Here is a 22,165-nt window from a genome sequence, read left to right as displayed (position 1 = left end):
ACAATATAATTACCTATGCAGACTGCACAAATATGGTAGGAAAATGAAAATTTGATCTAACACCTGTGCACCTATGCAATCTACAATGTCCTCTGGTTAAAAATAGCCTGACTTGGCTGCTCATTGTCTTGTGTCAGGTAACATGTCCTTTAACTCAGAAACTCAGTATCAAACGGGCTTCAGGAGTATGTGCTGTGCTTGTAATTAATACACATAAAATACGACAGAAGGAGGGAAACCTGGTAACACGGTTTTGGATACAGTGTATTTTTGTAGTTATTGAGCCACGTCATGTGGGGGGGGGCATCCACAGGGGCAGTTGCAGATATGCACATACAATGGAGTCATCCAGACTTCCCAAGATACCAATTGTAGGATTAATGATATTCCAACACAGATGTTTCGAGTACAAGAATGTGTCTAGATCTTCAGTGAATAGAAAAGGAGCCTGTAGTTGATGCTCAAAGGCAGACACACAATTGTAAACATCTAGGTTATCTGACATGAATTCTGCCCTGTGAGACCATCCTGGATTAAAAATCGAGGTATTTCACCCCAATTAGGCTAAACTACAAACTATCAGGAGGCAAGCCTTTGCTTCTACATAAAGGGGCTCTGGCTCTTGCTGAGTCCAGCAAGTAGATTTATAACTGCAGGACTAAAAAGCCCAAGAATGGAGGAGACACAGGAATCTTAGACCTGTTTCAGAAATGCTGATGGATTAGAGTCAGGGACTGGTGGCTGTAGCCCACACTGGGTGTTTGAAGAAGTCAGATCTGAATTGGTGACTGCTTTGGTAGTGCATGCACTATTTTAAAAAGGTTTCCTCTACGTGCCTCTACAGGTATTACTACCAATAAGCCTTTACTCTTCAGAAGGCCATCTGCTGTTAATTTTTAATGTCTGTAGCATAGATTTCTGAAGGAGAATTGCTGGCAGGGACCATCAGATAACCACAGGGTGCTGGAGCTGGGGCCTGCCCAGAGATGGGAAAACCACATCTCTTACTGGAAAAGTAAAAGAATAAGTCCTGAGGCTTGAAGCATTGCAGTCAGAAGGGAGTGTATGTAGTAAAGATATTGTTAACATAGCTGCAGCTCATACACAAGTGGGGAAGGGCCCCTCTGGGTCACTGAACCTTGGCAGCTGAGGCACCAGACCTACTGTCCTGGCTATACTGGTATTGATACCTGGGCTACTAGCCTGAGGCTCACTCAGATGTACCTCCAAGTGCAGGTACACTCAGATGTACCTCAGTGCTGGCTGACACGCAGTCCATGAGTAGCTCTTGCAACCAGAAACTCTCAGGAACATCAGCAGCTACAGGTCTACCCTGTCTCAATCTTCTGAGAAATTGCCAGCTTACAAACACAAAATGAGCATTTTTTGCCTTTTAAAACCTTCCTCTAATGTATTTTATTTTTGCTGATGATGACTTCTGCAACAGCCAGAGCACACCTGAGCTCTTCTCCTGTTATTTTACATGAATGTTAGATTTTGCTCATTTCCTTGGATGATTTTGTAGCACATGCATCCCACAAAGTTCTACAGCTCTGCTATAGATGCTATTCATAATGGAAAAAAAGATCTTGTAGACTGTTTTCCACAAGTATACAATAGGTAGGAGACAGTAATTGAATTTACTAACCACTTCTGGAGGGTTATTTGTACTCTTAAGCAGTTGCATATTGGTCCCTAAGCCCTTGTGGATCTAGACCTCTCAACATGCTTTTGGCTGCACTTTCTATGGAGATATTTGGCCTTGAAATCACTTAAGCAAACCTTTTCAAACTTAAATGCTTAATTAGGTATTCTCTTCCCATTTAATGCAAACGCCGGGAGTCCCTTCTATTCCTGCAGCAGAAGAGCAAGGTTTAAAGCTGTCTCAGAAGCTCTGACTCCTCGGGTGCTGAAGCACGCACGTTCCCCAACCTGTCCAGATGACTATCATGTTAATGGCTTACTGCCTGCCTGTGGGCAGCCTTTCTGGATGCACCTGGCACTGTTTAACCTGTTGGGTCTGTTCCAAGCTGTGGGTCCCTACGTGCTCCAAATCGTGAACTTCAGCCGTGCTCAAATCCACCAGTATGTCTTTCCGTCTAAATAGCCTGCAAGCTGGTTTCTGACATGGCCTTGAGCCGCCTGTAGCAGGCAGGACGGGCGGCACTGGCAGGGCCGAATTCCCGAGCTGGGCAAGACGCAGCCTTGAATGTTCGCGTGGTTCCGAGCTGCCTGTGCTACACCTGCCCCCACCAAAGCTCCTTCCCGCTCAGCTCCCTCCTCACTCACACGTCCTTCCCCTCCTGCAACTGCAGCCGCAGGCAGAAGCTCCCACAAGCCGTGGTATTGCACGGAACGACCAGTCCGTAACTATTTGCTCTTGTGCGAGGACTTGGTTTGCATGTACTTTGTCTGCGATGAACATTTTTGTTTAAATCGTTGAGGTCCGGACAAAAATCACTACTGAGATCAGGGGCTGGGCAGTGGCCGTTCCGGGACGAGCCATCAGTGCTGTGCTGTGGGCCGCTCTCCGCTCCATCATGCTTTCGCCATAGCACAAACTGCTCTTCCCTGGGCACCGCCGCAGCCTCCCCCTGCTACCGAGGTGCCCCAGCCCGCCGCCCTACACCACAGCGCACAGACTACGGCGGAGCGGCGCTACTCTGCCCACTCCTCCAGGGAACCTCCGCTCGCTGCCAAGGTGACAGGGGGACAGGACCTCCCCGAGCTACGGGTTAGATCTCGTTCGGCACCGCCCGCCCCTTCCGCCGGCGGTCCCGCCCTGCTCCCGGCAGCCCGTGCCGGCATGGCGGCGCCTGGCGCGTAGGGCCGCACGTGCGGGACTCGCTGTGGGGCTCCCACCGCCGCCACCATGAAGAGCAAACCCACGGCCCACAAGTCGGGCAACACGCACCGGGTGAGCGCCCGCCCGGACGCGGCTGCTGGCCGGGGGAAGGGAGCTCAGGCTTCCGCCGTCGGTGTTAGCTCGGTGGTCGTGCCCGGCTGCCGAAGCGGCACCGCGGCAGGAGGCGTGAGGGCGGGCGGGCGGCGTGGCAGGGTCAGCTCCGCGCTGCGAGGGGCCGGGGTGCGGCTGCTGCCCCGCACCCGGCAGCTCCGGCCGCCGGGTCACCGTCCCTGACAGGCAGCGGGCTCACCGCCGCCCCAGTGTAGGAAATAATTCAATGAAATTAACCAGGGCGTTGTTTCGGGAAGGCTCAGAGGGGGCACTGTGCTGAAACCTGGGTAGATTTCTCTGCATCTCTGAATCTGGTAGATTTCTCTGTCACCGTGTTGTGCAGAGGCGTGGGCTGCGAGGCTCGGTTTGCAGGTCGCGGGGGTAGAGGGTCAGTCCTGCTTCTGGGCGTTTTGCTTTCATCTTCTTATAGGGCTGATGTTGAGGGGTATTATCTGGCAGCCCGTCTTTAGAAGTGGGGTTTCTGTTTGCAGTGCTATCGAGAGAGATTTGGAAGGGCTGTGCTCAGAATTAAGCAAGAAATGTGTTCTTTTTTTTGCAGTTTCTTACCTTTTCGGAGCGCCTAAGCAACATTAATATTGATATTATTCATCGGATTGACAGAACTGGGAGCTATGCTGAGGTGAGAGCAGCAATTGTGATTATTTTCTGAAATAACACCACAGGTAGACATACTCCATGAAAGAGTCACTTAAGAAATTTATTTAGGAGGAAATTGGAGAGGAGCTCTTGCAAGAACTGCTTTTTCTGGAGCCTCATTTTGTGCTTTGTTCCCTTTTCCTTTTTTACCTGGTTTGCCGTATTGCCATTGAGGCACTTTGTCAGTATCACTCTGATGTTTCCATGTGGCTGGTGGGCCTGTTTCTGAACGTGAAGGATGCTGCTGTGTCATTTAGCAGTCATACAACCAGACTTGGAAAGACTTGAATGTGCTGAGTAGTTGCAATAGAATCTGAAGTTTGAAAATCATAAGTTGGAAAAGACCTCTAAGATTGTTGAGTCTGACTGTTAACCTAACACTGTCGAGTTCATCATCATTAAACCATGTCCCTAAGTGCCACATCTGCACATCTTTTAAGTATTTCCAGGGATGATTATTCAACCCCTTCTCTGGGCAGCCTGTCCTAGTGCCTGACCACCCTTTCAGTGAAGAAAGTCTAAACCTCCTCTAGCACAACCTCAGGCCATTTCCTCTTGTCCTATCAGTTGTCATATGGGATGCATCACTTGTTACCCGTGGACACCCACATACTGGCAGCATGTGTATAAAATATGAGCACATATGTCTTTATGGGTCACAAGGATCATTTCTGTGTGTCATATAAATCATCATTATGATTATAGCGCTTTGCAGGTTATTGCCACCTGGCCTACCGGATTGTTCTGAACTTCCCACTCAATAGCTGAGAGGATGCCAAAAGAAAATCCCAAGGCATTGTGCTGGGTGAACTATGGCTCAGCATCTTAGGTTATCAAGGCCAGTCAACAGAGCTATAAAAAGCAATTATATAAACAAGTCCTGCCATCAGAAAATATTTTCAAATGTATTTTGAATATTGAAAGAAAGACTATTTTCAGGGAAACTCCATAGTGCCTGTTGAAATGAGTCATTAAGATTTCTTAGAACATTCTTCAAATGTTTTAGGCACTTGATAGTGGTCTTCATTTGAACCTCTCAGGACACATTCAGTAGGGTTGGTAGCTATTCTCCATCTTTGTTTTGGCAGGAGGTTGAAACCTACTTTTTCGAAGGACTGCGGAAATGGAAGGAGCTGAACCTCACTCGGCATTTTGGTACGTCATTTATATTCATGTTTCCTGCTTCCCTTAGACTGCTATAATATGTTTTTTCTTCATCCAGAGCCCAGTGGGAGACTATTGACTGGTTTTTGAGCTGGGCTCTGGAGCACTGTTACTCTTTAACACCCTATGTGCTTACCAGGGACTGGACTAGTTTTCAGGGCTTCTCTTTTGTTGTTTGAACAGTGCAATTCTATAATGAAGTGGCCAACAAATGCCAGTCCTTCAACCAGCTGGTTTATTACCAAAGTGCTGTTGTGCAGAGCTTGAAGACACATCTGCAAGTCGAAGGCAGTCTTGCTTACCAACCCCTATTAAAGTAAGTAAATGGTCACAAAAAGTAGTCATAAGCCTTGATGGTATTACAAGCATGGCTTCTGTTGTAAGTGTTCTTTGTCTTTATTGTGCCTGAGGAAAATAAGCAGTGAGATGCCCAAAATGGTCATATTTCCCTGGTAGAGCTTTATGGTTCTAAGTCTTCAAAAAAATATAGTTGTGACAAGGCAAATAAATTAGCTGGAGTGTTACTGAATGTTAGACATTATGTTAATGTGCTCTGTTTGATATTAATTATTCGTTTCCTTGTGTACTGTTGTCTACTTGATTTTTTGAAAATCTTAAGATTTTTGCCAATCACGGCTGCCTAATAGGTGATATTTTTTAAAAAGTGACACATAAAAGTGATGCTGCCTTTCTTTCTAAGGAGACTGCACTGGATTATTTGGCTAGGTTTTGATTGGTTTGTTTTTGAAATGCACTAACACTGGTGTATTTTCTGAAACACAGTCTAGTGGTGCAGCTGGCTCGAGATCTTCAGGCTGACTTCTATCCTCACTTTCATGACTTTTTCCTGGCCATCACCAAATTATTGGATACACAGGATACAGATCTGCTAGAATGGGCTTTTACCGCTCTTTCCTATCTCTACAAGTATTTGTGGAGATTGATGGTGAAAGACATACACAACATATACAGGTAAAAACCATATTTAATGTCTGTCTTGATCAGCAGTTACTAGATGCTACAGAAGTGTAAATGCCACATGAATACATGGCTTAATGCTTCAGTATACTTTTTAGCATGCTTTCTCAGCTTTTCTCAGAGAGGAACTGGCCAAGCTCCAGGCAGTTACCAAATGCAGGGGCTTCTGGGCTTGAGGAGTTCCTGAACTGCAGGTGCTTGAAGGCTGATTTCATATGTGCTTGCTGTGTTTTTAAACCATTCCCAGGTATCTGCTTTTGGCTCCTGCTGTAGACTGACTGAGCATGTGGCCTGACCCAGTGTGACCACTTGTTCAGTCTTAAATTGCTGCTGTAGCTGGGCTCTTCCTTTTGACATAGACAGTGGTTCCATGTTTCTTCCTCCTAATTTCAGTTTGGAACAGATGGAGCAAAAAACTGGTTACAGATTTCCTCCCCAGCCCAGACTAAGCTGTTGAACATATTGAAAAATGATCTGCTCAATTTGAGAGAATCTGAGGCACCACTCCCTCTGCAATGAACCTGTGATAAGCCATCTGCCACTGTTACTGATACCAGGAAACTGCAAATATTTATCAGCCTTGCAAACTGAATCTTTCAAAACTTTCTAAGTGTACAGGAGAGCCTGTTGGCTCAACTGAAATACAAATCTGGCATATAAATCAACTTTTGTTTCACTTACTGCTGCTAAATATACATGTTGAAAATCTTGGTTCTGCAGTTGAATATGTGTAGATCTGCAGATCTGAAAGGTATTTCTGATTGTGGCTTAATTGCACTGTCATTTGACCTTCTTTGCAAAACTCTTGTTCGTTATGCAGGGAGAGTGGAAAGGCATCTAGATGAGGGAAGGTATTGGCCCTCTCTAGAAGGACAGGTTCTTAGTGTTTGTAAAAAGTGGTAATGTAAACTGGAAACAATTTTTTTTAACCAGCTGATGGCAATTCTTGCATTGCCCCTAAGACAATGGGTTATTTTGTGTCTTTGTAGCCTGTACAGCACCCTGCTGGCTCACCACAAACTCCACATCAGAAACTTTGCTGCTGAAAGTTTTGTCTTTCTAATGAGAAAGGTAAGCAGGAAGTTTGTACTTTGGTGCTATCTTCATTTTGAGGTGGTTTTTGGATTCAATGTGCAATATTCGGTTTTCTCCAGAGAAGGGTTAGCAAAGCCTGAACTGGCATACAGCATGTCCTGAGTTGTCATTTTTTGTCATTTTGTTGGGGTTTTTTTTGCCATACTAAGATCTATGTCAGTAGTGGCAAATAGAGGCCTTAGCACTCTCTGTTTAGAGACGTTTTACTAAATGCCTGTGATTGGTTTACCTAAAATTACTAGAAATAGTAAGGTAATCCTGCAGAAGGGAGGCTTGAATTTGTATGTTCACATTTTTCTACCAGCTTTTTCATGAATAGTTAAAGGCCTTTGTAGAACTGAAATTCTTGTGATGTTTTCCACTCCTGAAGATCACTGTACGTAACATTCCCTGGCAGATCAGCCAAGATCAGTCAGCAGCTTTCATGGAGTAAGGAACGGGAGTGGTAGTTGTTGGGTTTTCTTTAGTCAAAACATACAAAAGCCAGGATTCCTTAGACTGGCTAGCAAGTTTGAGTATCCTCATTTTTGTTCTAAGTTGAGAGACCTTAATAAAGCATGTTCACTTGATTGGTTGTTTTTGGAAATTTCTGAACTTTAAGTAAAATTCTCAGAAACTGAGGTGTTTACAATATTGGACCAGAAGTCCCTGCAGTATTCTCAAGTGTGGTTCTAGTTTCAGATGACTGGATTCTGTGTTCAGCTGATACAAGTCTCTTTCTCATCAGGACAGGGACTTTTTTGTTTCAGTTGTGACCAGTTTAACTGTGCATTTATGCACATGTTTAAACTTGCATGAGAAGAATGAAACCTATATATTTCAGCTGCAGTGACGTCAGCAGACCTGTGTACATTCTGGGCTTGTGGGAGCTGTAGTGGCTGAATAGCTGATCAAATTTCTTCTTTGAATTTCCTTGTGTGGTCACAGAAATAATGAGTTTGAGCTGTTGTGGGAAGGCAGAACTAGCAGAACAACATGGTGCTGTGGAGCGTTTTGATTGTCTATCCATCTGACAGTTCTGAATAGAAGATAATGTGGTTTTCTCCTTATGTTTTGCAGGTTTCTGATAAAAATGAACTCTTCAATTTAATGCTTCGTGACCTGGGAGAGCACCCTGAAAAGGTGGAAGGTGTAGGACAGCTGCTTTTTGAGATGTGCAAGGGTGTTCGAAACATGTTCCACTCCTGTGCAGAGACGGTAAAAACAAGATTGCTGCTTTAACTGTCACTATTAACAGGCTTTAGGCAGTGCTCACTGAAACCAGGAGTGTTTTCTCCTTCACCTCTGTGGATCCTTGGTGATAAGCATGTTGGTAATTACCTGGTAGGATCTGAAAGCCTTCTAAGAATATTTTTGGAGACAGGAAGGTTGTTTTAAGTAATTCTTTTTCAGTATTCCTGTATGCTGAAATCACACTTCTTGCTGATATTTCAGATTTTAGGTGATAGCCTATTTTTTTCTCAATTATAGAAAGAATTTAAATCACTGGAATATTTTAGCAATACCTTGCACTAAATAGTTTTAGGATTGCTAGATTTATTTTCTAAGTGTAAGAACACAACACGCTCTTTTCCTGTGCAGGCTATGAAATTAATTCTGATGAAGCTGGGGCCTATGACTGAAGAAGAAATTGAGCTACCATGGGTAGCTGTTGGAGAAGCCTTCAAGCAAATGATCAGATCAGCTGCAGTGCATATCCATAAGGAGCATTTTGACATTGTCTTCAAGTGCCTGGAGGTACACCGATTATTTCTCTTCTTACTGTTATTTTTTTATTCATGAGTGACTGAGAAAAAAATTCTGCACTTATTGAGGAAAGTGTTTTACTGGACCAGAAATGGGTTTTTTTTCTGCTTTGGAAACATAAAATACAGAGTCATGGGAAAAATTCCACCCTTCTTTTCTAAGCTCAGAGTTACCCTGGTGGCTGTTTTGTGAGTGAGAAGGGAGCTACTGCAGGTGAGACTTGGAACTCAGTCCTGTGGCTTGGCAAGGATGGTTTGTACAGTCTGCCTTTGCGTGCATTGCAGAACCCTTGCTGGAATGTAGTGCTTGTTTTATGTTGCTAAACTATTGGTGGTTCAAAACCATTTTATGACAGTAAAAGGGAAGCTTTTTGCCCTTCAGATCTTTTTAAGGCAAAGAGTTGGGTTAAACCTGGAAATCCCAAGTTTGAACCTTTCAGGCAAGTACTGAAAATCAGAATGTTTTCAGTCTGAGTGTTCCTGTGTTGCTGCTTGGGGGTCACACTCTGGTTTGAAGGAGCACAGCTGAGTGCTGTGGGCTGTGCTGTGTTGGCTCAGGGTGATGTAGAATAACCAGCAATGACACAGCCTGGCAGTGTGTTTTACTTACCGGACCAATATTTAAAAGTTGGTAAACTTTTAAGTCTGGTAGGGGGATTTGCTAAGGGGATTTGAAGCCTCTTGCAACTGACAACAGACTGTGTCAGTTGTGCTTCTAAGAGGGATGAAATGGGAAACTGCAGGAAATGTTCACATGAGCATTTTTAGGGTAGTCCTTCCAGCATGGGTAAATAATTCCTATTGGTTCCTTCTTGAGACTCCTTTCCTGTGACTAACCAGTTTCCTAGAGAATGCCATCTGGTTCCTCTGGCCTCACCCAGTATGATAAGCAGATTTTACCTTACTGTCATTAGCTACAGATTTGTTTATCACTGAATGTTTTGTATCCCTGAGGTTTCTTTGACTCAGCATCTACAGTTGTTATGAAATCTTGGAAATTCGTGACAAATTGTCTATTATTTTTAATGAGGCTTTTTCTTTTATCCTGGGAACTGATGGATGTACAAGGGATGTCTTGCTCAGAGGGAAGTATTATGTAGTCTGTGATGGCTGTCCAAATTGAGTTCAGTTTGTTGGATCAAGGGTAGGAGTTTATATCTTCTGGACAGAAAGAGACACTAATGTAGAGTGTACATTATATGAGTAGTCTCTCAGCATCCACATTAGCAAAATGATGCACAAAGAGTGTAAAAGTACCTAAATTCTGGTAATTCCAGTGAAAGCTGGGTGCTTCCAAACCATTGTGGGTGTGGAACCCAATATTTCTTTTTCCTATTTCATATGTCAAGTGTCAGCCTTTCCAGGGACTCTCATTTTAGGAGTTTCTTGTGTTTCTGTCCAGAATCTGAGAATGTTTTTTTACCTAAGGGAAATTTTGCAGTGTTTCTGCGCAGTTTAATTTGTGGAATATGTATGGAAGAGCCAACAATATTTGTTGGGCAGCTGAGATACTGATTCTTCAGAATGTCCTTCAAATAGCAGTAAGTGAAACAGAGTTTGTTCTTTTATCTGAAGCATTTAAGTTCCCTATTTTATTTAAACAGGAATCACTCCTAGATTTGCAGAGGAAAATAACGAAGGTCAACTGCTCTGTGGCTTCAGAGCAGATGGAAAGGATTCTGCAAGCTTATCTGATCTTAGTGGAACATGCAAATGGATCTAAAATCTCGCTGCCTGAAGATGTCTGTCAGGTAGGTCAGACTGGCACTTAGATGTGTCAGAGAAGTATCATTTGAATATGGAAGAGTTATGGTCAGCTGAAGCATTCATACACATTTCTGATGTGTCACTGGGCTTAGGATTTGAGTGAACAGAGACACATATTTTGAGTATTGCTACCTCTCTGATCCTGTGAGATTTTACCTCTGTGTTGTAATGCTAGTGTAGCCCAGCTTTAAATGAGCAGTGGGGAAAATGGGCTACTGCTTCTAGAGTCTGTTCCTGCCACTGTGAAGGAGATCCCCCGTATCAGTGGTATAGAGCAGTTCTGCCAGATTCACATACATTTGACCCCATTAGGCTAGATTTAGGGCCTTCAGGCTTCAGTGGGTCTGTGAGAGTTCATTTCTGTGGGCTGAAGCTTAGAACTATGTGCCCTCCTGGTCCAGGAACTGTCCAGGCCATTCAGACCAGGTAATCATTATCTTCATGGACAAATATGAGTTCTCTCTTTTCATTTCAGGTTTTAATAAAAATGTTACAGACACCATATCTCTCACCATCTTGCTGCAAGTTGCTGCTGAATGCCATTTCTGCATTCCTGCTGGCAGAAAATGTTTTGTTGCCAGATTCTTTGACCAAGGAAGCTATTCAAAAGGTAACAAGGATTGCTGCTTTTACGAGAAATCCTAGTCTTCAAATTCCCTAGAGCAGGGTGATTTCTGGACATTCTGTTTCAGACTGGGAAATATGCTAGAAGGTTCCCTTCAGCCTTTTTGCACAGATAATGAAGTACCTGCCCAATGTCTTAAATTAAGTCTGGTGGAGTGTTGGGATTACTTGACAGTCTTGCATAGACTGTCAGTATAGCAAAGTCACCATGACAGACATCATTCCAATAAAATCCAGGCTCTAGTTCAAACACCTATAGCCTCTTTAGAGAAAGGAAGGAGGACAGTGAAGGAATACGTCCTGCCTATGGTGATAAAGCAGATCATTGAATCAAACTTAGTGAACAAAAAAAATTAAGTTTCCAAGAATTTAATGAGCATGCCTTAGACTTGTGAACAAGGTTCACACAAGTGCAGTTTTGATTTAGAAAGTACCGGGGTAAGCATATTTCAGTACTACCTTGGCTCCTGGAGCATTGACATTGTTAGCTGCATACATCCCTATCAAATGTAGTGTTGCAAAGATCAACAGGAGATTATACTATGGAGTCTGATTCTTTAGTTTTCATCTTTCCGTAAATTGTAATTTTGCAATTAACAGTGTGGACCATAGTTGTAGTGTGTGTGAAAAAATATTTCTAATGAAAATACCACGCAATTTCCAATGGGAAAGCAAGACTTGCAATTGTTTGAAGAAGATCAAATTTCAGCTGGTCTTCAGTGTTGACTTGTGCTGAAGTAAGATTGGTTTTGCCTGTGGCATGAGGCCAGTTTTGCTCAGTAGACTTCTTCTAACATTTGAGGATATTTGTGTGGGCTTCTGTTAAACTGGAGGAGGCTTAAAGCTGTCCTTGTGTTCTGAAGGGTCTGGGAAAGAGAGATCTGGGTGTGTATTTTATCTTGGCTTTGAGGAGTACTGATCTTGGGTATCTCAAAGGACTGTTCCTGTTTTGGATCCTTCAAAAGCACAGAGGTTTGCTCTGCCCATGAGGTAGTAAACTTTCTGCAACCTGCTGCACAGAAAAAATGCCAAGTTGAAATACGTTTTGAGCCGAAGCTTTTTCCTAACAGTAAGTGTGTCTCTGTTGCAGTCCTAGAGCTTTCAACGTCTGTTTTCCATATCACACTGAAGAGATAGCTCAGTTGTCTTTGCACAGAGACAGTAGGATCCAGCAGCGTTTGTCAAACAGGGTTGTGTCAGTAGAGTTTGTTAAAAAGGACTGTGCATTCCTGTACCTGAATTGTCACTTGGAAACAATGCTGCTCAGTGTGCTGGAATTAGCAGAAGAGCCAGGCAGAGTATCTCAGGAGTTCAAAGAATGCTTGATTTGTGTACCAGAAAACATGTCCCATGGGTAGTGAAGAGCTGACTATGAAATATCTCTCATTCTGCAACCTTTCACTTGCATCTTGCAGGTATTTGCAAGTAGATTTGAACAGCGTTTTCTTTTGGACTTCTCTGAAGCAATGTTCACGATGAAGCAATTTGAGAGGGTAGGTGGAAGTGATTGTGCATTATGTTTATTTTTGTTGCTAAAGGGAACAAGTGGAGAATCCACAGTATACTTACCTGCCTCGAGTGCTGAAGGATTGTTGTGTATTGACATGATGTTTATTTAAACTTCTGTTATGACCTGATAAGAAGGAAAGAGGTTACTTGTGCTATTGTGTTAAAGTTGTAAAAGTGTTCTCAGAGTTGGAGAAGGTGATAATATCTGTTCACAAAAAGAAGCCTTGTTAAGACGGTGGTGAGTGTGTTATGGATGGGAGGAAGTGAATGAGTTCTGGAGAAACTAAGTGGAAATGAAGAATAAGCCGCATAAATGGTGATCTGGGAGGAATCAAATTAATTCAGTGGAATGGGAGGTGAAAGCCAAGTCAAGGATCTGGAATGTCCTGATAAGACTGGATTTGGTGCAGAATGAGTTTTTGCATTAAATTACAGTCCATGCTGGTGCCTAGGGGCACCAGAACTGATAAGTCCGATGCTTTGCTGGCTTATTTGTGAGCGTTTGGGTTTCCCTGTGGTTGGTGTCTTGGGTTTTTTTGTGGATTTGATGATGATTAAAGAGACTTGCCAGTCTTCAACTTTTTTTTCTTTTTCTTTTTTTTCTTTTTGGTCTCTTCAGCATTTTCTCCCATGCTTTCTAGAATACATTGAACATTGCTTCTCTGGCACAGATGCCATCACAAAGGATGAGGCCGTGGCAATTCTGGCTAAACTCATTTTGGTGAAAGCAGAGCCTCCTACCATTGGTTCAATGGCATTTGAAAAGTATCCTCTTGTTTTCACTGAAGCATCTGTCAGGTGAGATTTGTCAAGTTTAGCTAACACTAGATGTGTCTGTGTGGCTCTAGACCTGAAGGCAGTGCAGAGCACATAAAAGTTGCCCTCCAGTATTTTCTGCAGTTACATAAAATGGCAGCATTGCTGGCAGATTTGCAAACCAAATGATATAGTAGGATATCATTTTCCTTTTTGAAATCATATGAGACGAGATGCTGCTTTGGAAAGGTGGTTACTGATGCCAACAGTGTTATGGTGTACGTATAATGGGGATCTGTTAGACCATCATGCAAACTGCATCCCTTGGCAGTTAATGTTTGTAGTGAGTGCAGCAGTTCAGCTTCTCATCCCTGCTAACCTCCTGCCTGTGCCCCAGCTTTTTTCTCTGTATGCATGTGTCTTGCCCAGGAGCTTTCTTGGCAGCAGTACAGTAGCCTTGCCATAGAGCACAGCTGGATATCAAAGGACATGTAATTAATCCAGCAGCAGCACTGTGCTGGCACAGCTTGACTGCTTTTAGTTGCAAACCTAGCTTGGTCACAATGAACTGGTTGCTTTCCCTGGAGCCTCTTTAGAAAATCAGGGGTAGCCACTGAAGCACAGAATGACCATTGCTAATCTAATGATACTGATTTTTCACTAGTAATTCTGACTCGGCTAATTCAAAACTTTTGACTTTGTATTGCCTTTTATGTAAGGTCTGGTTTTTCCTTTAAGTGGTCTACTATGTGTGGTTTTTTTCCTAAATTTATTTAATAGTAGTGGAAGCACTGAGGTTTTGGGAAAAGAGAGTTGAGTCAAAATGATTAAATTTGGTTTTCTTCCCTTGTTTTCTTTGTTTCTTGATCTCTCTGTTTTTTCAGTGGTTTGGAGTACAGAGCTGCAAGGACCTTGGTCCTGCTTGGACTGGTTTTTTGATCTCTTGCAAAGTCAGTGGTGTAAATTATGGTCAGGAGACATCTCAAGAGTTGCATACCTCATCTCCTACCTAGTTTTTAAATACTCCAAATCTGGAGATTTCTGAGCTGCCTCTGGCAGTCTGTGCTAGTACTTTGATATCTTTATACTTATACAGATGGTTTTTTATTTATTTGGGCTTTTTGACTTCAGTTTTTTTTCTTGGGTTGTTAGGGGTTTTCCCCCTGGACCTCAGTGTATAACTTAAACCTTCTTTACAGCAGTTTAAATCCCTTGCTGCTTATCTTATCTGCTGGAAGCATAAAGAGCAGAATATTTCTTACTCTTTGCATCAAGCTTTTACAAATAGCAGGCTTTCATCATCAGACTTGTCTGAGATCTTCTTTCTCTGGACCAACAATCCTAATTCCTTGAGGTTTATCTCACAAATACATTTTCTTAAGCCTCTAATAATTCTTATTGTTGGCTTTTTATGAGCTTCTGTATTTCTTGAAGAGTGGAGCCTCTGCAGTCTTCTGACTGTGATCTTGCAAGCACTGGGTGGAATGGAAAGATTGCTGTACATGGAGTGTGAAGGACTCCCTGTGTTCCAGTATGGTGTCAACCCTTTCTGCCTTTTCAAGCAAATAGGCTTGTTGATTTGAGCTAACCTTGTGATTGCATTTGAGTCCCAAAACTTTTACCTCACTGATTGTTTTCTGTAATCCATCTATGTCAATGTTATCATGGTTTATTAACAAACATGTTGTAGAGATGACTCTCAGGTGTTCCTAGAGTCTATATGTCCCAGTTGTGAGGGTGGCCAACAGAGAACCAGTGTCTTCTAGAAATATTATTTGAACTTGAAATAAAGAGCTGACATTTCTTCTGAGCCGTGTTTTGTGCTCTTCAGCATGACTAGATGATGTTTTGTGCAGTAGAGGACGTGGAGAAGGAAAAAATACCTTGTGGTAGTGCAAGTCCTTTTTGCTAGAAGTAGACAACATAATTTTGAATCTCATAGGAGCAAAAGGAACAATCTCTGATATGCAGTGGTGAATTACTAAAATGTTTGGGTTTATTTTTAGCTCTAACACAAGGCAACAAACAAGTAAAAGACAAGGAGAAGAGGCAGGAGTACCAGTGTTGGATCATGTACTGTCTTTAATGCATTTACCAGTGAAGGAAGACATCACTGACCTTTCACAGTCTTGGGTTGCCTTGGTTGTACTGCCACATATTAGGTAAGGGATATTCTAAGGTACTGTTGTCATGTATTTCTGTACTACTGTCTACTTTCTTACTGCCTATTAGCTCTCTTTCTGTAAGAAATCACTTTACTAAGGAAAGGACAATAATTGCTAGTGCTAGGCTCAGGAAACTGGGGTTAGAAGACAAAACCAAGTGCTGCATGGAAATACCATGAGTCAACAGTAAAGACAGGAATAGAATATCAGCTTCTTAATTGCCTACTCACTAAATTTGGTGCTTTAGTGTGTAGAGATGTTCTTGACACATTTCAGTTTGTGTGTTTTAAACACTATCCTCTCGCAACAGTATTTTTTCAGTAATTATTGAAGGACTAGTTAGAAAGAAGATGCAGTGAATGCCACAGCTTAAATTGTGAGTCAGAAATAGCAAAAATGTTTTGCTGCTGGTTTCAAACTTGGAATGAGCTACCTGTAATTTAATAGAGATAAATGGGATAGAAAGCATATGTAGGTGTCAGTGTAACAGAAATAAAAGTCTTCCCATTTATTTTGAACAGACCGATGAACAGAGACCATGTTCTGCCTCATGTGACGAGTTTTGTAGACTCTCTCTTCACAGCCATTGACAAAGGAAGCCTCTGCAAAGGTCAGTTACAGTTACTTCCTATATTTGCTTTTTGTTCATATATAAAAAAATAAAAGCAGTTTTTCTGATTGCACAAAGCATGAAAATGAATAGTGGTAGCATTGTATCCAAAATTACCAGCTTGACTTAAACTAGAAGAGCAAAGCTTGGGAGGAAACAACCTCCAGGAAACAATGGAGGAACATTTGCTGTTCATAATAATGATGGGCTGACAGATGTCCTGCACAGTGGAAGACAGTGGTAATTGGGAAGGAAAAGAAGAAAGTGAGAAAAAAAAGAGGGAGGAAATCTATCTAAACCCAATCCAGGCTGAAGCTGTCAAGTGAAGGAGAGACTATTGACTCATAATCTCCAATTCCAATCTGTAGTGCAAAGTTTAGGATATTAGCATCTGTCACTTAATGGCTACTCATCAATGACAGCTATAAAGTCCAATTAAATATCATTGTCTGAAACCCTTTGACCTCCCTGTTGGGTGCCAAAAAAGACCATTGTGGTTTAACGCTAGCTGGCAACTAAGCCCCACACAGCTCCTCACCTGCTCATACTTGCCCAGTGGGATGGGGCAGAGAATCAGAATAGTAAAAGTGGGAATGTTTGTGGACTGAGATGAAGGCAGCTTAATAGGTAAAGCAAAAGCCACACACAGAAGCAAAGCAAAACAAGGAATTAATTTACCACTTCCCATGGGTGGGCAGGAAACTTCCAGGAAAGAAGGGCTCTGCCATGCATAATGGCGACTTGGGAAGACAAACCCCATCACTCTGAACATTCCCCAGTTTATCTGCTGAGCATGACCATATGGTCTGAAATACCCCTTTGGTCAGTTGAGGTCAGCTGTCCTGGATGTGTTCCCTCCCAGCTCCTTGTGCACTCCCAGCCCACTCACTAGTGGGCTGGTGTGAAAAGCAGAAAAGGCCTTGATGCTTTGTGAGTGCTGCACACTGATAACAAAAACATTCCTGTGTTGTCAACACTACTTTCAGCACAAATCCAAGCCAGAGCCTCATACCAGCTGCTATGCAGAAACTCAGCTCTATCCCAGCCAAAACCAGCACAGTCTCTGCCTGTTACTCAATACCATTTATGTCATGCTCAGGTACCACACTATCCAATGCAACCTCATGATCCACCTCTTCCTCTCCCATCCTTTGATATAATATCATTCTATTAGTCTGTGGACCACCCCTGTGAAATATTCACAGAATATCTGCTGAGTTAATTTAGTCTGTGAATCTGGGCTCCATCTGTTACGGTGGTCACTCAGGACAGGAGAGTTGGTGTCTTGTGTGGAATTGTTTGCCACCAGAGTCAGCTCATGTTAATTCACTGCTACACTTGCCCTGCTTCTTATAAAGCTTGTCCTCCATTGGTTTGGGTGGTTCCTGCTATAGTAATTCCTCCAAAATGTGACTTAAACCTACAACAATCAACTGAAATGGGTTCCAGCAATTTAAAGTTGTATCTGTTATAATCTCCACCCCAGTCCCTTTGGGCCAGGCCACAGGGCTTAACATTGCAATGAACTCCTCCTTGCTCCTGCTTGGATTTGAATTTACCCACAGTCTTGTTAGGAGAGTACCTGCTCCAAGTGAAGTCTTACCTTTGAGTCCCAGTTTCTCCCAGTCTTTCTGCTGTGGTGTAGACTTGCCCATCACCACAGGTGTTTTGGGGTGCACCTGTTCCAGGCCAGCCTTATCCATGGGCCACAGTGCCTTCAGAGATATACCTGCTCCAAATGTGGCCTTAACCGGCTGCTCTCCCTCAGGAGTGTACCTGCTCTGTCATGAACTTGTCTGTGGCCACACACCTTGAGGTGCTCCAGCATGACCTCATGCATAGCTGGTGAGGATTCACAGTGTACCTGCTGCAGCATGTACTTACCCACAGGCACAGATGCTTCAGGTGTACTTTCTCCAGCATGGATTTACCCTTGGGTCACAATTCCTTCAGAGGTACACCTGCTTCAGCATAGACATAACTAAAGCCATAGTTGCTTTGAGATGTACCTACTTTGTCATGGACTTAACCACGGCCACAGATGCTTTGGGATGTCCTGCTCCTGTGTGGACTCGGCCTCAGGTCACAGTCCGATTGACTCAAGTTCACACTGGAGTTCCAGCCTGGCTGGTACAGCAGGACAAAAAGAGCAGCACTGCCCTGCCCTGCCCACATTGGTGCATTGCCATGGCTGTTACCAAAATGTTCCCAGGTACAGCAGAGAAGGATGCTAAGCAGTACAGCACGACAGCTGTGAAGACAAAAAGCAGTCCTTAGTGGCTGCTAATATACAATAAGACAAGCAAGCCTTCTGGCAGACACAGAAGCTTACCAATTAATAGCTAAACTGCAATAACAGCTATCAATCAGGGTTCAATCTAGCACAGTCTTGCACTGCTCAGGCTCTGTGTGTGCCAGAGGCACACTGCTGTTTCTTCTTGCAAGCCACATGTTGGGTGCCAGAAAGGACTGTTGTATCTTAACCTCAGCCAGCACCTGAGCCCCACACAGCTGCTTGCTTACTCAGCAGGATGAGGGGAGAGCATCAGAAGGGTAAAAAGGGAGGAAACTCGTGGTTGGGATACAGATAGTTTAACAGGTAAAGCGAAAGCCATGCATGCAAGTGAAGCAAAACAAGGAATTCATTTGCCGCTTCCCAAGGGCAGGCACATATTCAGCTATCCCCAGGAAAGCAGGGCTCCATCACTCATAACAGTTACGGGAAGACAAATGCCACGCCTTCTTCTTCCCCCTGTTTTAAATGCTGAACATGGTGCTGTAGGATAGGGGATATCTCTGATCAGTGGGGTCAGCTGTCCCAGCTGTGTTCCACTGGTTTCATCACGGTGCCTGGTATGGGACTGTGTTCTGAATTTGTGCTGAATGCAGGTTTGATAATACTGAGCTGTTTTTGTTGCTCGTGAGCCTTTTGCTGCTGCCAAGGCCTTTTCTGCTTTTCGTGGTGCCACGCTGGCAAGGAGGCTAAGGGTACATGGCAGGCTGGGAGGGTACATGGCGGGCTGGGAGGAGGCACAGTCAGGACAGGTGACCCCAGCTGACCAAAGGGATATTCCAGACCTTATCACTTCATGCTCACTGTATAAATTGTGGGGAAGGAGGAGGAAGGGAGGGGATGTTTGAAGTGATGGCATTTGTTTTCCCAACTCACCACTACATGGGCTGATAGGGCCCTGCTCTCCTGGAAATGGATGAGCACCTGCCTGCCCATGGGAAGCAGGTGCTTGTTCTGTTTTGCTTGTGTGCATGGCTTTTTTTGCTTTATCTCAACCCACAAGTTTTCTAGCTTTTACCCTTCTGATTCTCTCCCTGATGCTGCTGGTGGGGGAGTGGGCAAGTAACTGCACGGGGTTTGGTGGCTGGCTGGAGTTAAATGACAGCATCCCTCCCAACACCTTGTGTACCCCCAGCCTCCCCACTGCTGGAGTGGGGTGGGAAGCAGGAAAGCCCTTGGTGCTGTGTGAGTGCTACTCATCAGTAGCTGAAACATCCTTCTGTTATCAGCAATTCCCAGCAGAAATCCGAAACAGAGCGACATACTAGCTGCTATGAAGAAAATTGCCTCTATCCATGCCAAAACCACCGCACCATCTCTGACCCAAGTGACACCACCAATTCTAAATGCTGCATCTTTTCTCCAGGAAGAGATGGTCACTGGTTGTCTTCCCTCTCTGGCCAGAAAAAAAAATTACCTGAGCCTGCATAGAGCAGGGCAGTTACTCAGAGAGCTAGAAAGTGGACCTTGTGACAAACTATAAACAAGTTTTAGAATGCTCCAGGTTGAGTGTTCATTGTTCCTTTGTTTGTAAGGGCTGTCTGTCATTTTCCAATTATAATATCTTTGTTAATATTCCTAAATGTATCCACCAATCAGCTCTATTGCTTTTTCTTCTTTAAAGAAGATTTGTCAAGCATTTACGTCTTTCTTTTATCATATTTGCAGGTTTTTCATGCTGTCACGATTGTTTTATTGGTAATGTACTTAGCCTAAAAAAGGAATATCTAGAATTTATTTTCTTGGGTCTCATCTTTGCTGCCAGTAGTAGCAGCACTGCTCAGGCTCTGTGTGTGTGCCAGAGGCACATTGCTATTTCTTCCTTTGTTGATAAGGGAAAAGAAAATAAATGCATCCTCAGTCCTATACTCATGCCTCCTATTGTCCCATATTACACATATTTGCTTGGTTTTCTTCACCCTTCTCCCAAACTGGGGGTTCCTGGATGCTTTTTTTCATCCCTTGGCATTCTTTCCACCTCCACAATTCCTGCAATTCCTTCACCTTCTGCTATGACTCCAGTCTTCTCTCACTGCCTGTGCAAGGCTCCCAGCCCTGTGCTCCATTTGACCTTCCTGGCCTCTGAGCAATGAGGCAAAGTGCAAGGTCCAGAACCGGGTGGTTTTGGTGTTCTGGTTGCTGGGGAGTGCAAGGAAACAGGCTTGAAAACTGGGTCAGAGCAACAGCAAGGTATCACTGGCAGCTCTTCAGGGCCAGTGTGGAAGTGTTTCCCTTGTTGATCACACAGGTGTGTCTGTAGTGAGGTGGAAGCTGCTGTCTTTGTCCAGTATGGGCATACTGCTACCAAAAGGCATGCAGATTGCAGCTTGGGAACTGTCCTTACACTATGCAGATAGATGCAGAAAGTTTCCTCCTGTCATTACTTGATGTTTCTTTTCTCTTTGAGGAGCTCCTTATGGAGGTTAATGGTTAGCAGGATCTGGGAAATCATGTACCTGGGGAATTAAGCAACCTAGAATACAGGAATGTTTGCAGAGGAATAAATAGGATATGAATGCTCACTTCCCTTTCTTTTCCATTGGCAGCATGTAAGACAGTTAAATCTTTTTAAAGCTTTCTTTAATTTGCCTGGTTTAGGAACAGTATTTTTTCAATCTGGAAAGAAACAAAGGAGGGGAAATTACTTCTTTTTTTTTTTTTTAATTTAAAGCAACATATTTGCTAACTTAGAAGTGTGATGGGAAAGGAATTGCCCTTTCTTGCCTGGCAGGGCATTGGCTATCTTGTGCTTCTGGGAAACCATCCATCCCTAAAGGAGTCTGAGAGGTTTAGAAAGGAGACAAAATTCAGCAAACCCACCTGCCATTCACTAAATACTCAGTATTTAGGTACATGGGAGAGATTTAAAGATCTTACACAGTAGTACATTGCCAAAGTTCCAGAGTTTATAGGCACCTGTGTGGTGGTAGCATCAGTATGTATTTTTGATTTGCTTTTGCTACACTCATATCAATTTGGCAGCATTTCTTCCTTTTTTAGCAGAGTGCTGTCTGTGACTCCTGCCACAGTGCTTAGCTCCAGATCCCTGCTTTCTGCACATGTGGGTGTGATGGAAACATGCAAACTGGGAGCTGTCACAGCTTTCAGTGCTGGAGGAGGCACTTACTTTGATAGCCAGGGAAGCACTTCTTTTGTGTGTTATGATTATGTGTTATGGTTAGAAAATACACATGCCAGTTCTGGGATCCATATGCTACCTTATTTCTCTGACTCCAGCCTTTTCAGGATGGGCATGCACCATACAAGCACAAGTCACTGAGAGCTGAGTAAATTTACAAGATGTTCTTGTTCTTTCTCTGCTCCAGGAAACCTGTTCGTGGCCTGCCAAGCTGTAAGTACTCTACTTAGTTTGGTGGAATCTGCTGAAGTACTCCATTTGTTACCTGTGGAGCGTGTCAAGAGCTTGGTGACGTAAGTAAACTCTACCTGTTCTGTGGTGCTTCATGGTTTTCCTTGGTAGGGCAAAAATTTGACTTTGCCTTTATATAAGAGCTGGTTATATGCTTCTTTGTGTGCTGCCCATTCAGTTATGCTGGTGCATTGCTTCAGTATTGTGGCTACGTAATGGAGCAAAGTTGTAGGCACTTTTTTTTGAAAACTAGGTAGATGTAGTTCCTCTTCAGTGACATTTTCTCTTCAAACTGATGCTTTCTTAGCTGCAGGGTAGTGTGTCAAATAAGTTGGTTCTGGTTTTACATTGGAGTGCTACACTGGTTCTAGTTTTGTTTCGGAATGCTACAATTAGTAATTCTGTGTTACATTATAATGATAAAAGAGACAGGAGCAGCACTTTCTGAGCTCTGTCAAAAGCCTGAGTTTGCTCGT

The 22,165-nt window shown here is 43.4% G+C and overlaps 1 protein-coding gene across 3 annotated transcripts in view; it reads left to right on the top strand.

Moving 5' to 3' along the window:
• The window catches only part of UTP20 (UTP20 small subunit processome component), an 85,798-nt gene that overhangs the window by 19,320 nt on the left and 44,313 nt on the right, over positions 1-22,165 (top strand). Inside the window, exons 1-15 of one of the 3 annotated variants that reach the window (XM_041474404.1) lie at positions 2,781-2,917; positions 3,516-3,596; positions 4,702-4,768; positions 4,961-5,093; positions 5,561-5,749; positions 6,745-6,826; positions 7,910-8,047; positions 8,432-8,587; positions 10,200-10,346; positions 10,838-10,972; positions 12,402-12,479; positions 13,115-13,293; positions 15,258-15,413; positions 15,938-16,026; positions 21,646-21,751. In XM_041474404.1, coding sequence (XP_041330338.1) covers positions 2,873-2,917; positions 3,516-3,596; positions 4,702-4,768; positions 4,961-5,093; positions 5,561-5,749; positions 6,745-6,826; positions 7,910-8,047; positions 8,432-8,587; positions 10,200-10,346; positions 10,838-10,972; positions 12,402-12,479; positions 13,115-13,293; positions 15,258-15,413; positions 15,938-16,026; positions 21,646-21,751 — 1,781 coding nt within the window. In that variant the 5' untranslated portion in view covers positions 2,781-2,872. Of the gene's footprint in view, positions 1-2,780; positions 2,918-3,515; positions 3,597-4,701; positions 4,769-4,960; positions 5,094-5,560; positions 5,750-6,744; positions 6,827-7,909; positions 8,048-8,431; positions 8,588-10,199; positions 10,347-10,837; positions 10,973-12,401; positions 12,480-13,114; positions 13,294-15,257; positions 15,414-15,937; positions 16,027-21,645; positions 21,752-22,165 lie in introns of those variants that run through there. The other 2 variants (XM_041474403.1, XM_041474406.1) reach the window with 2 other exon arrangements.

This window comes from Pyrgilauda ruficollis, unplaced genomic scaffold, assembly GCF_017590135.1.
Source record: "Pyrgilauda ruficollis isolate IOZ18807 unplaced genomic scaffold, ASM1759013v1 scaffold32, whole genome shotgun sequence".
NCBI lineage: Eukaryota > Metazoa > Chordata > Aves > Passeriformes > Passeridae > Pyrgilauda > Pyrgilauda ruficollis.
Note: the sequence above shows the minus strand (reverse complement) of the source record. Positions and strands in the feature narration are given on the sequence as shown.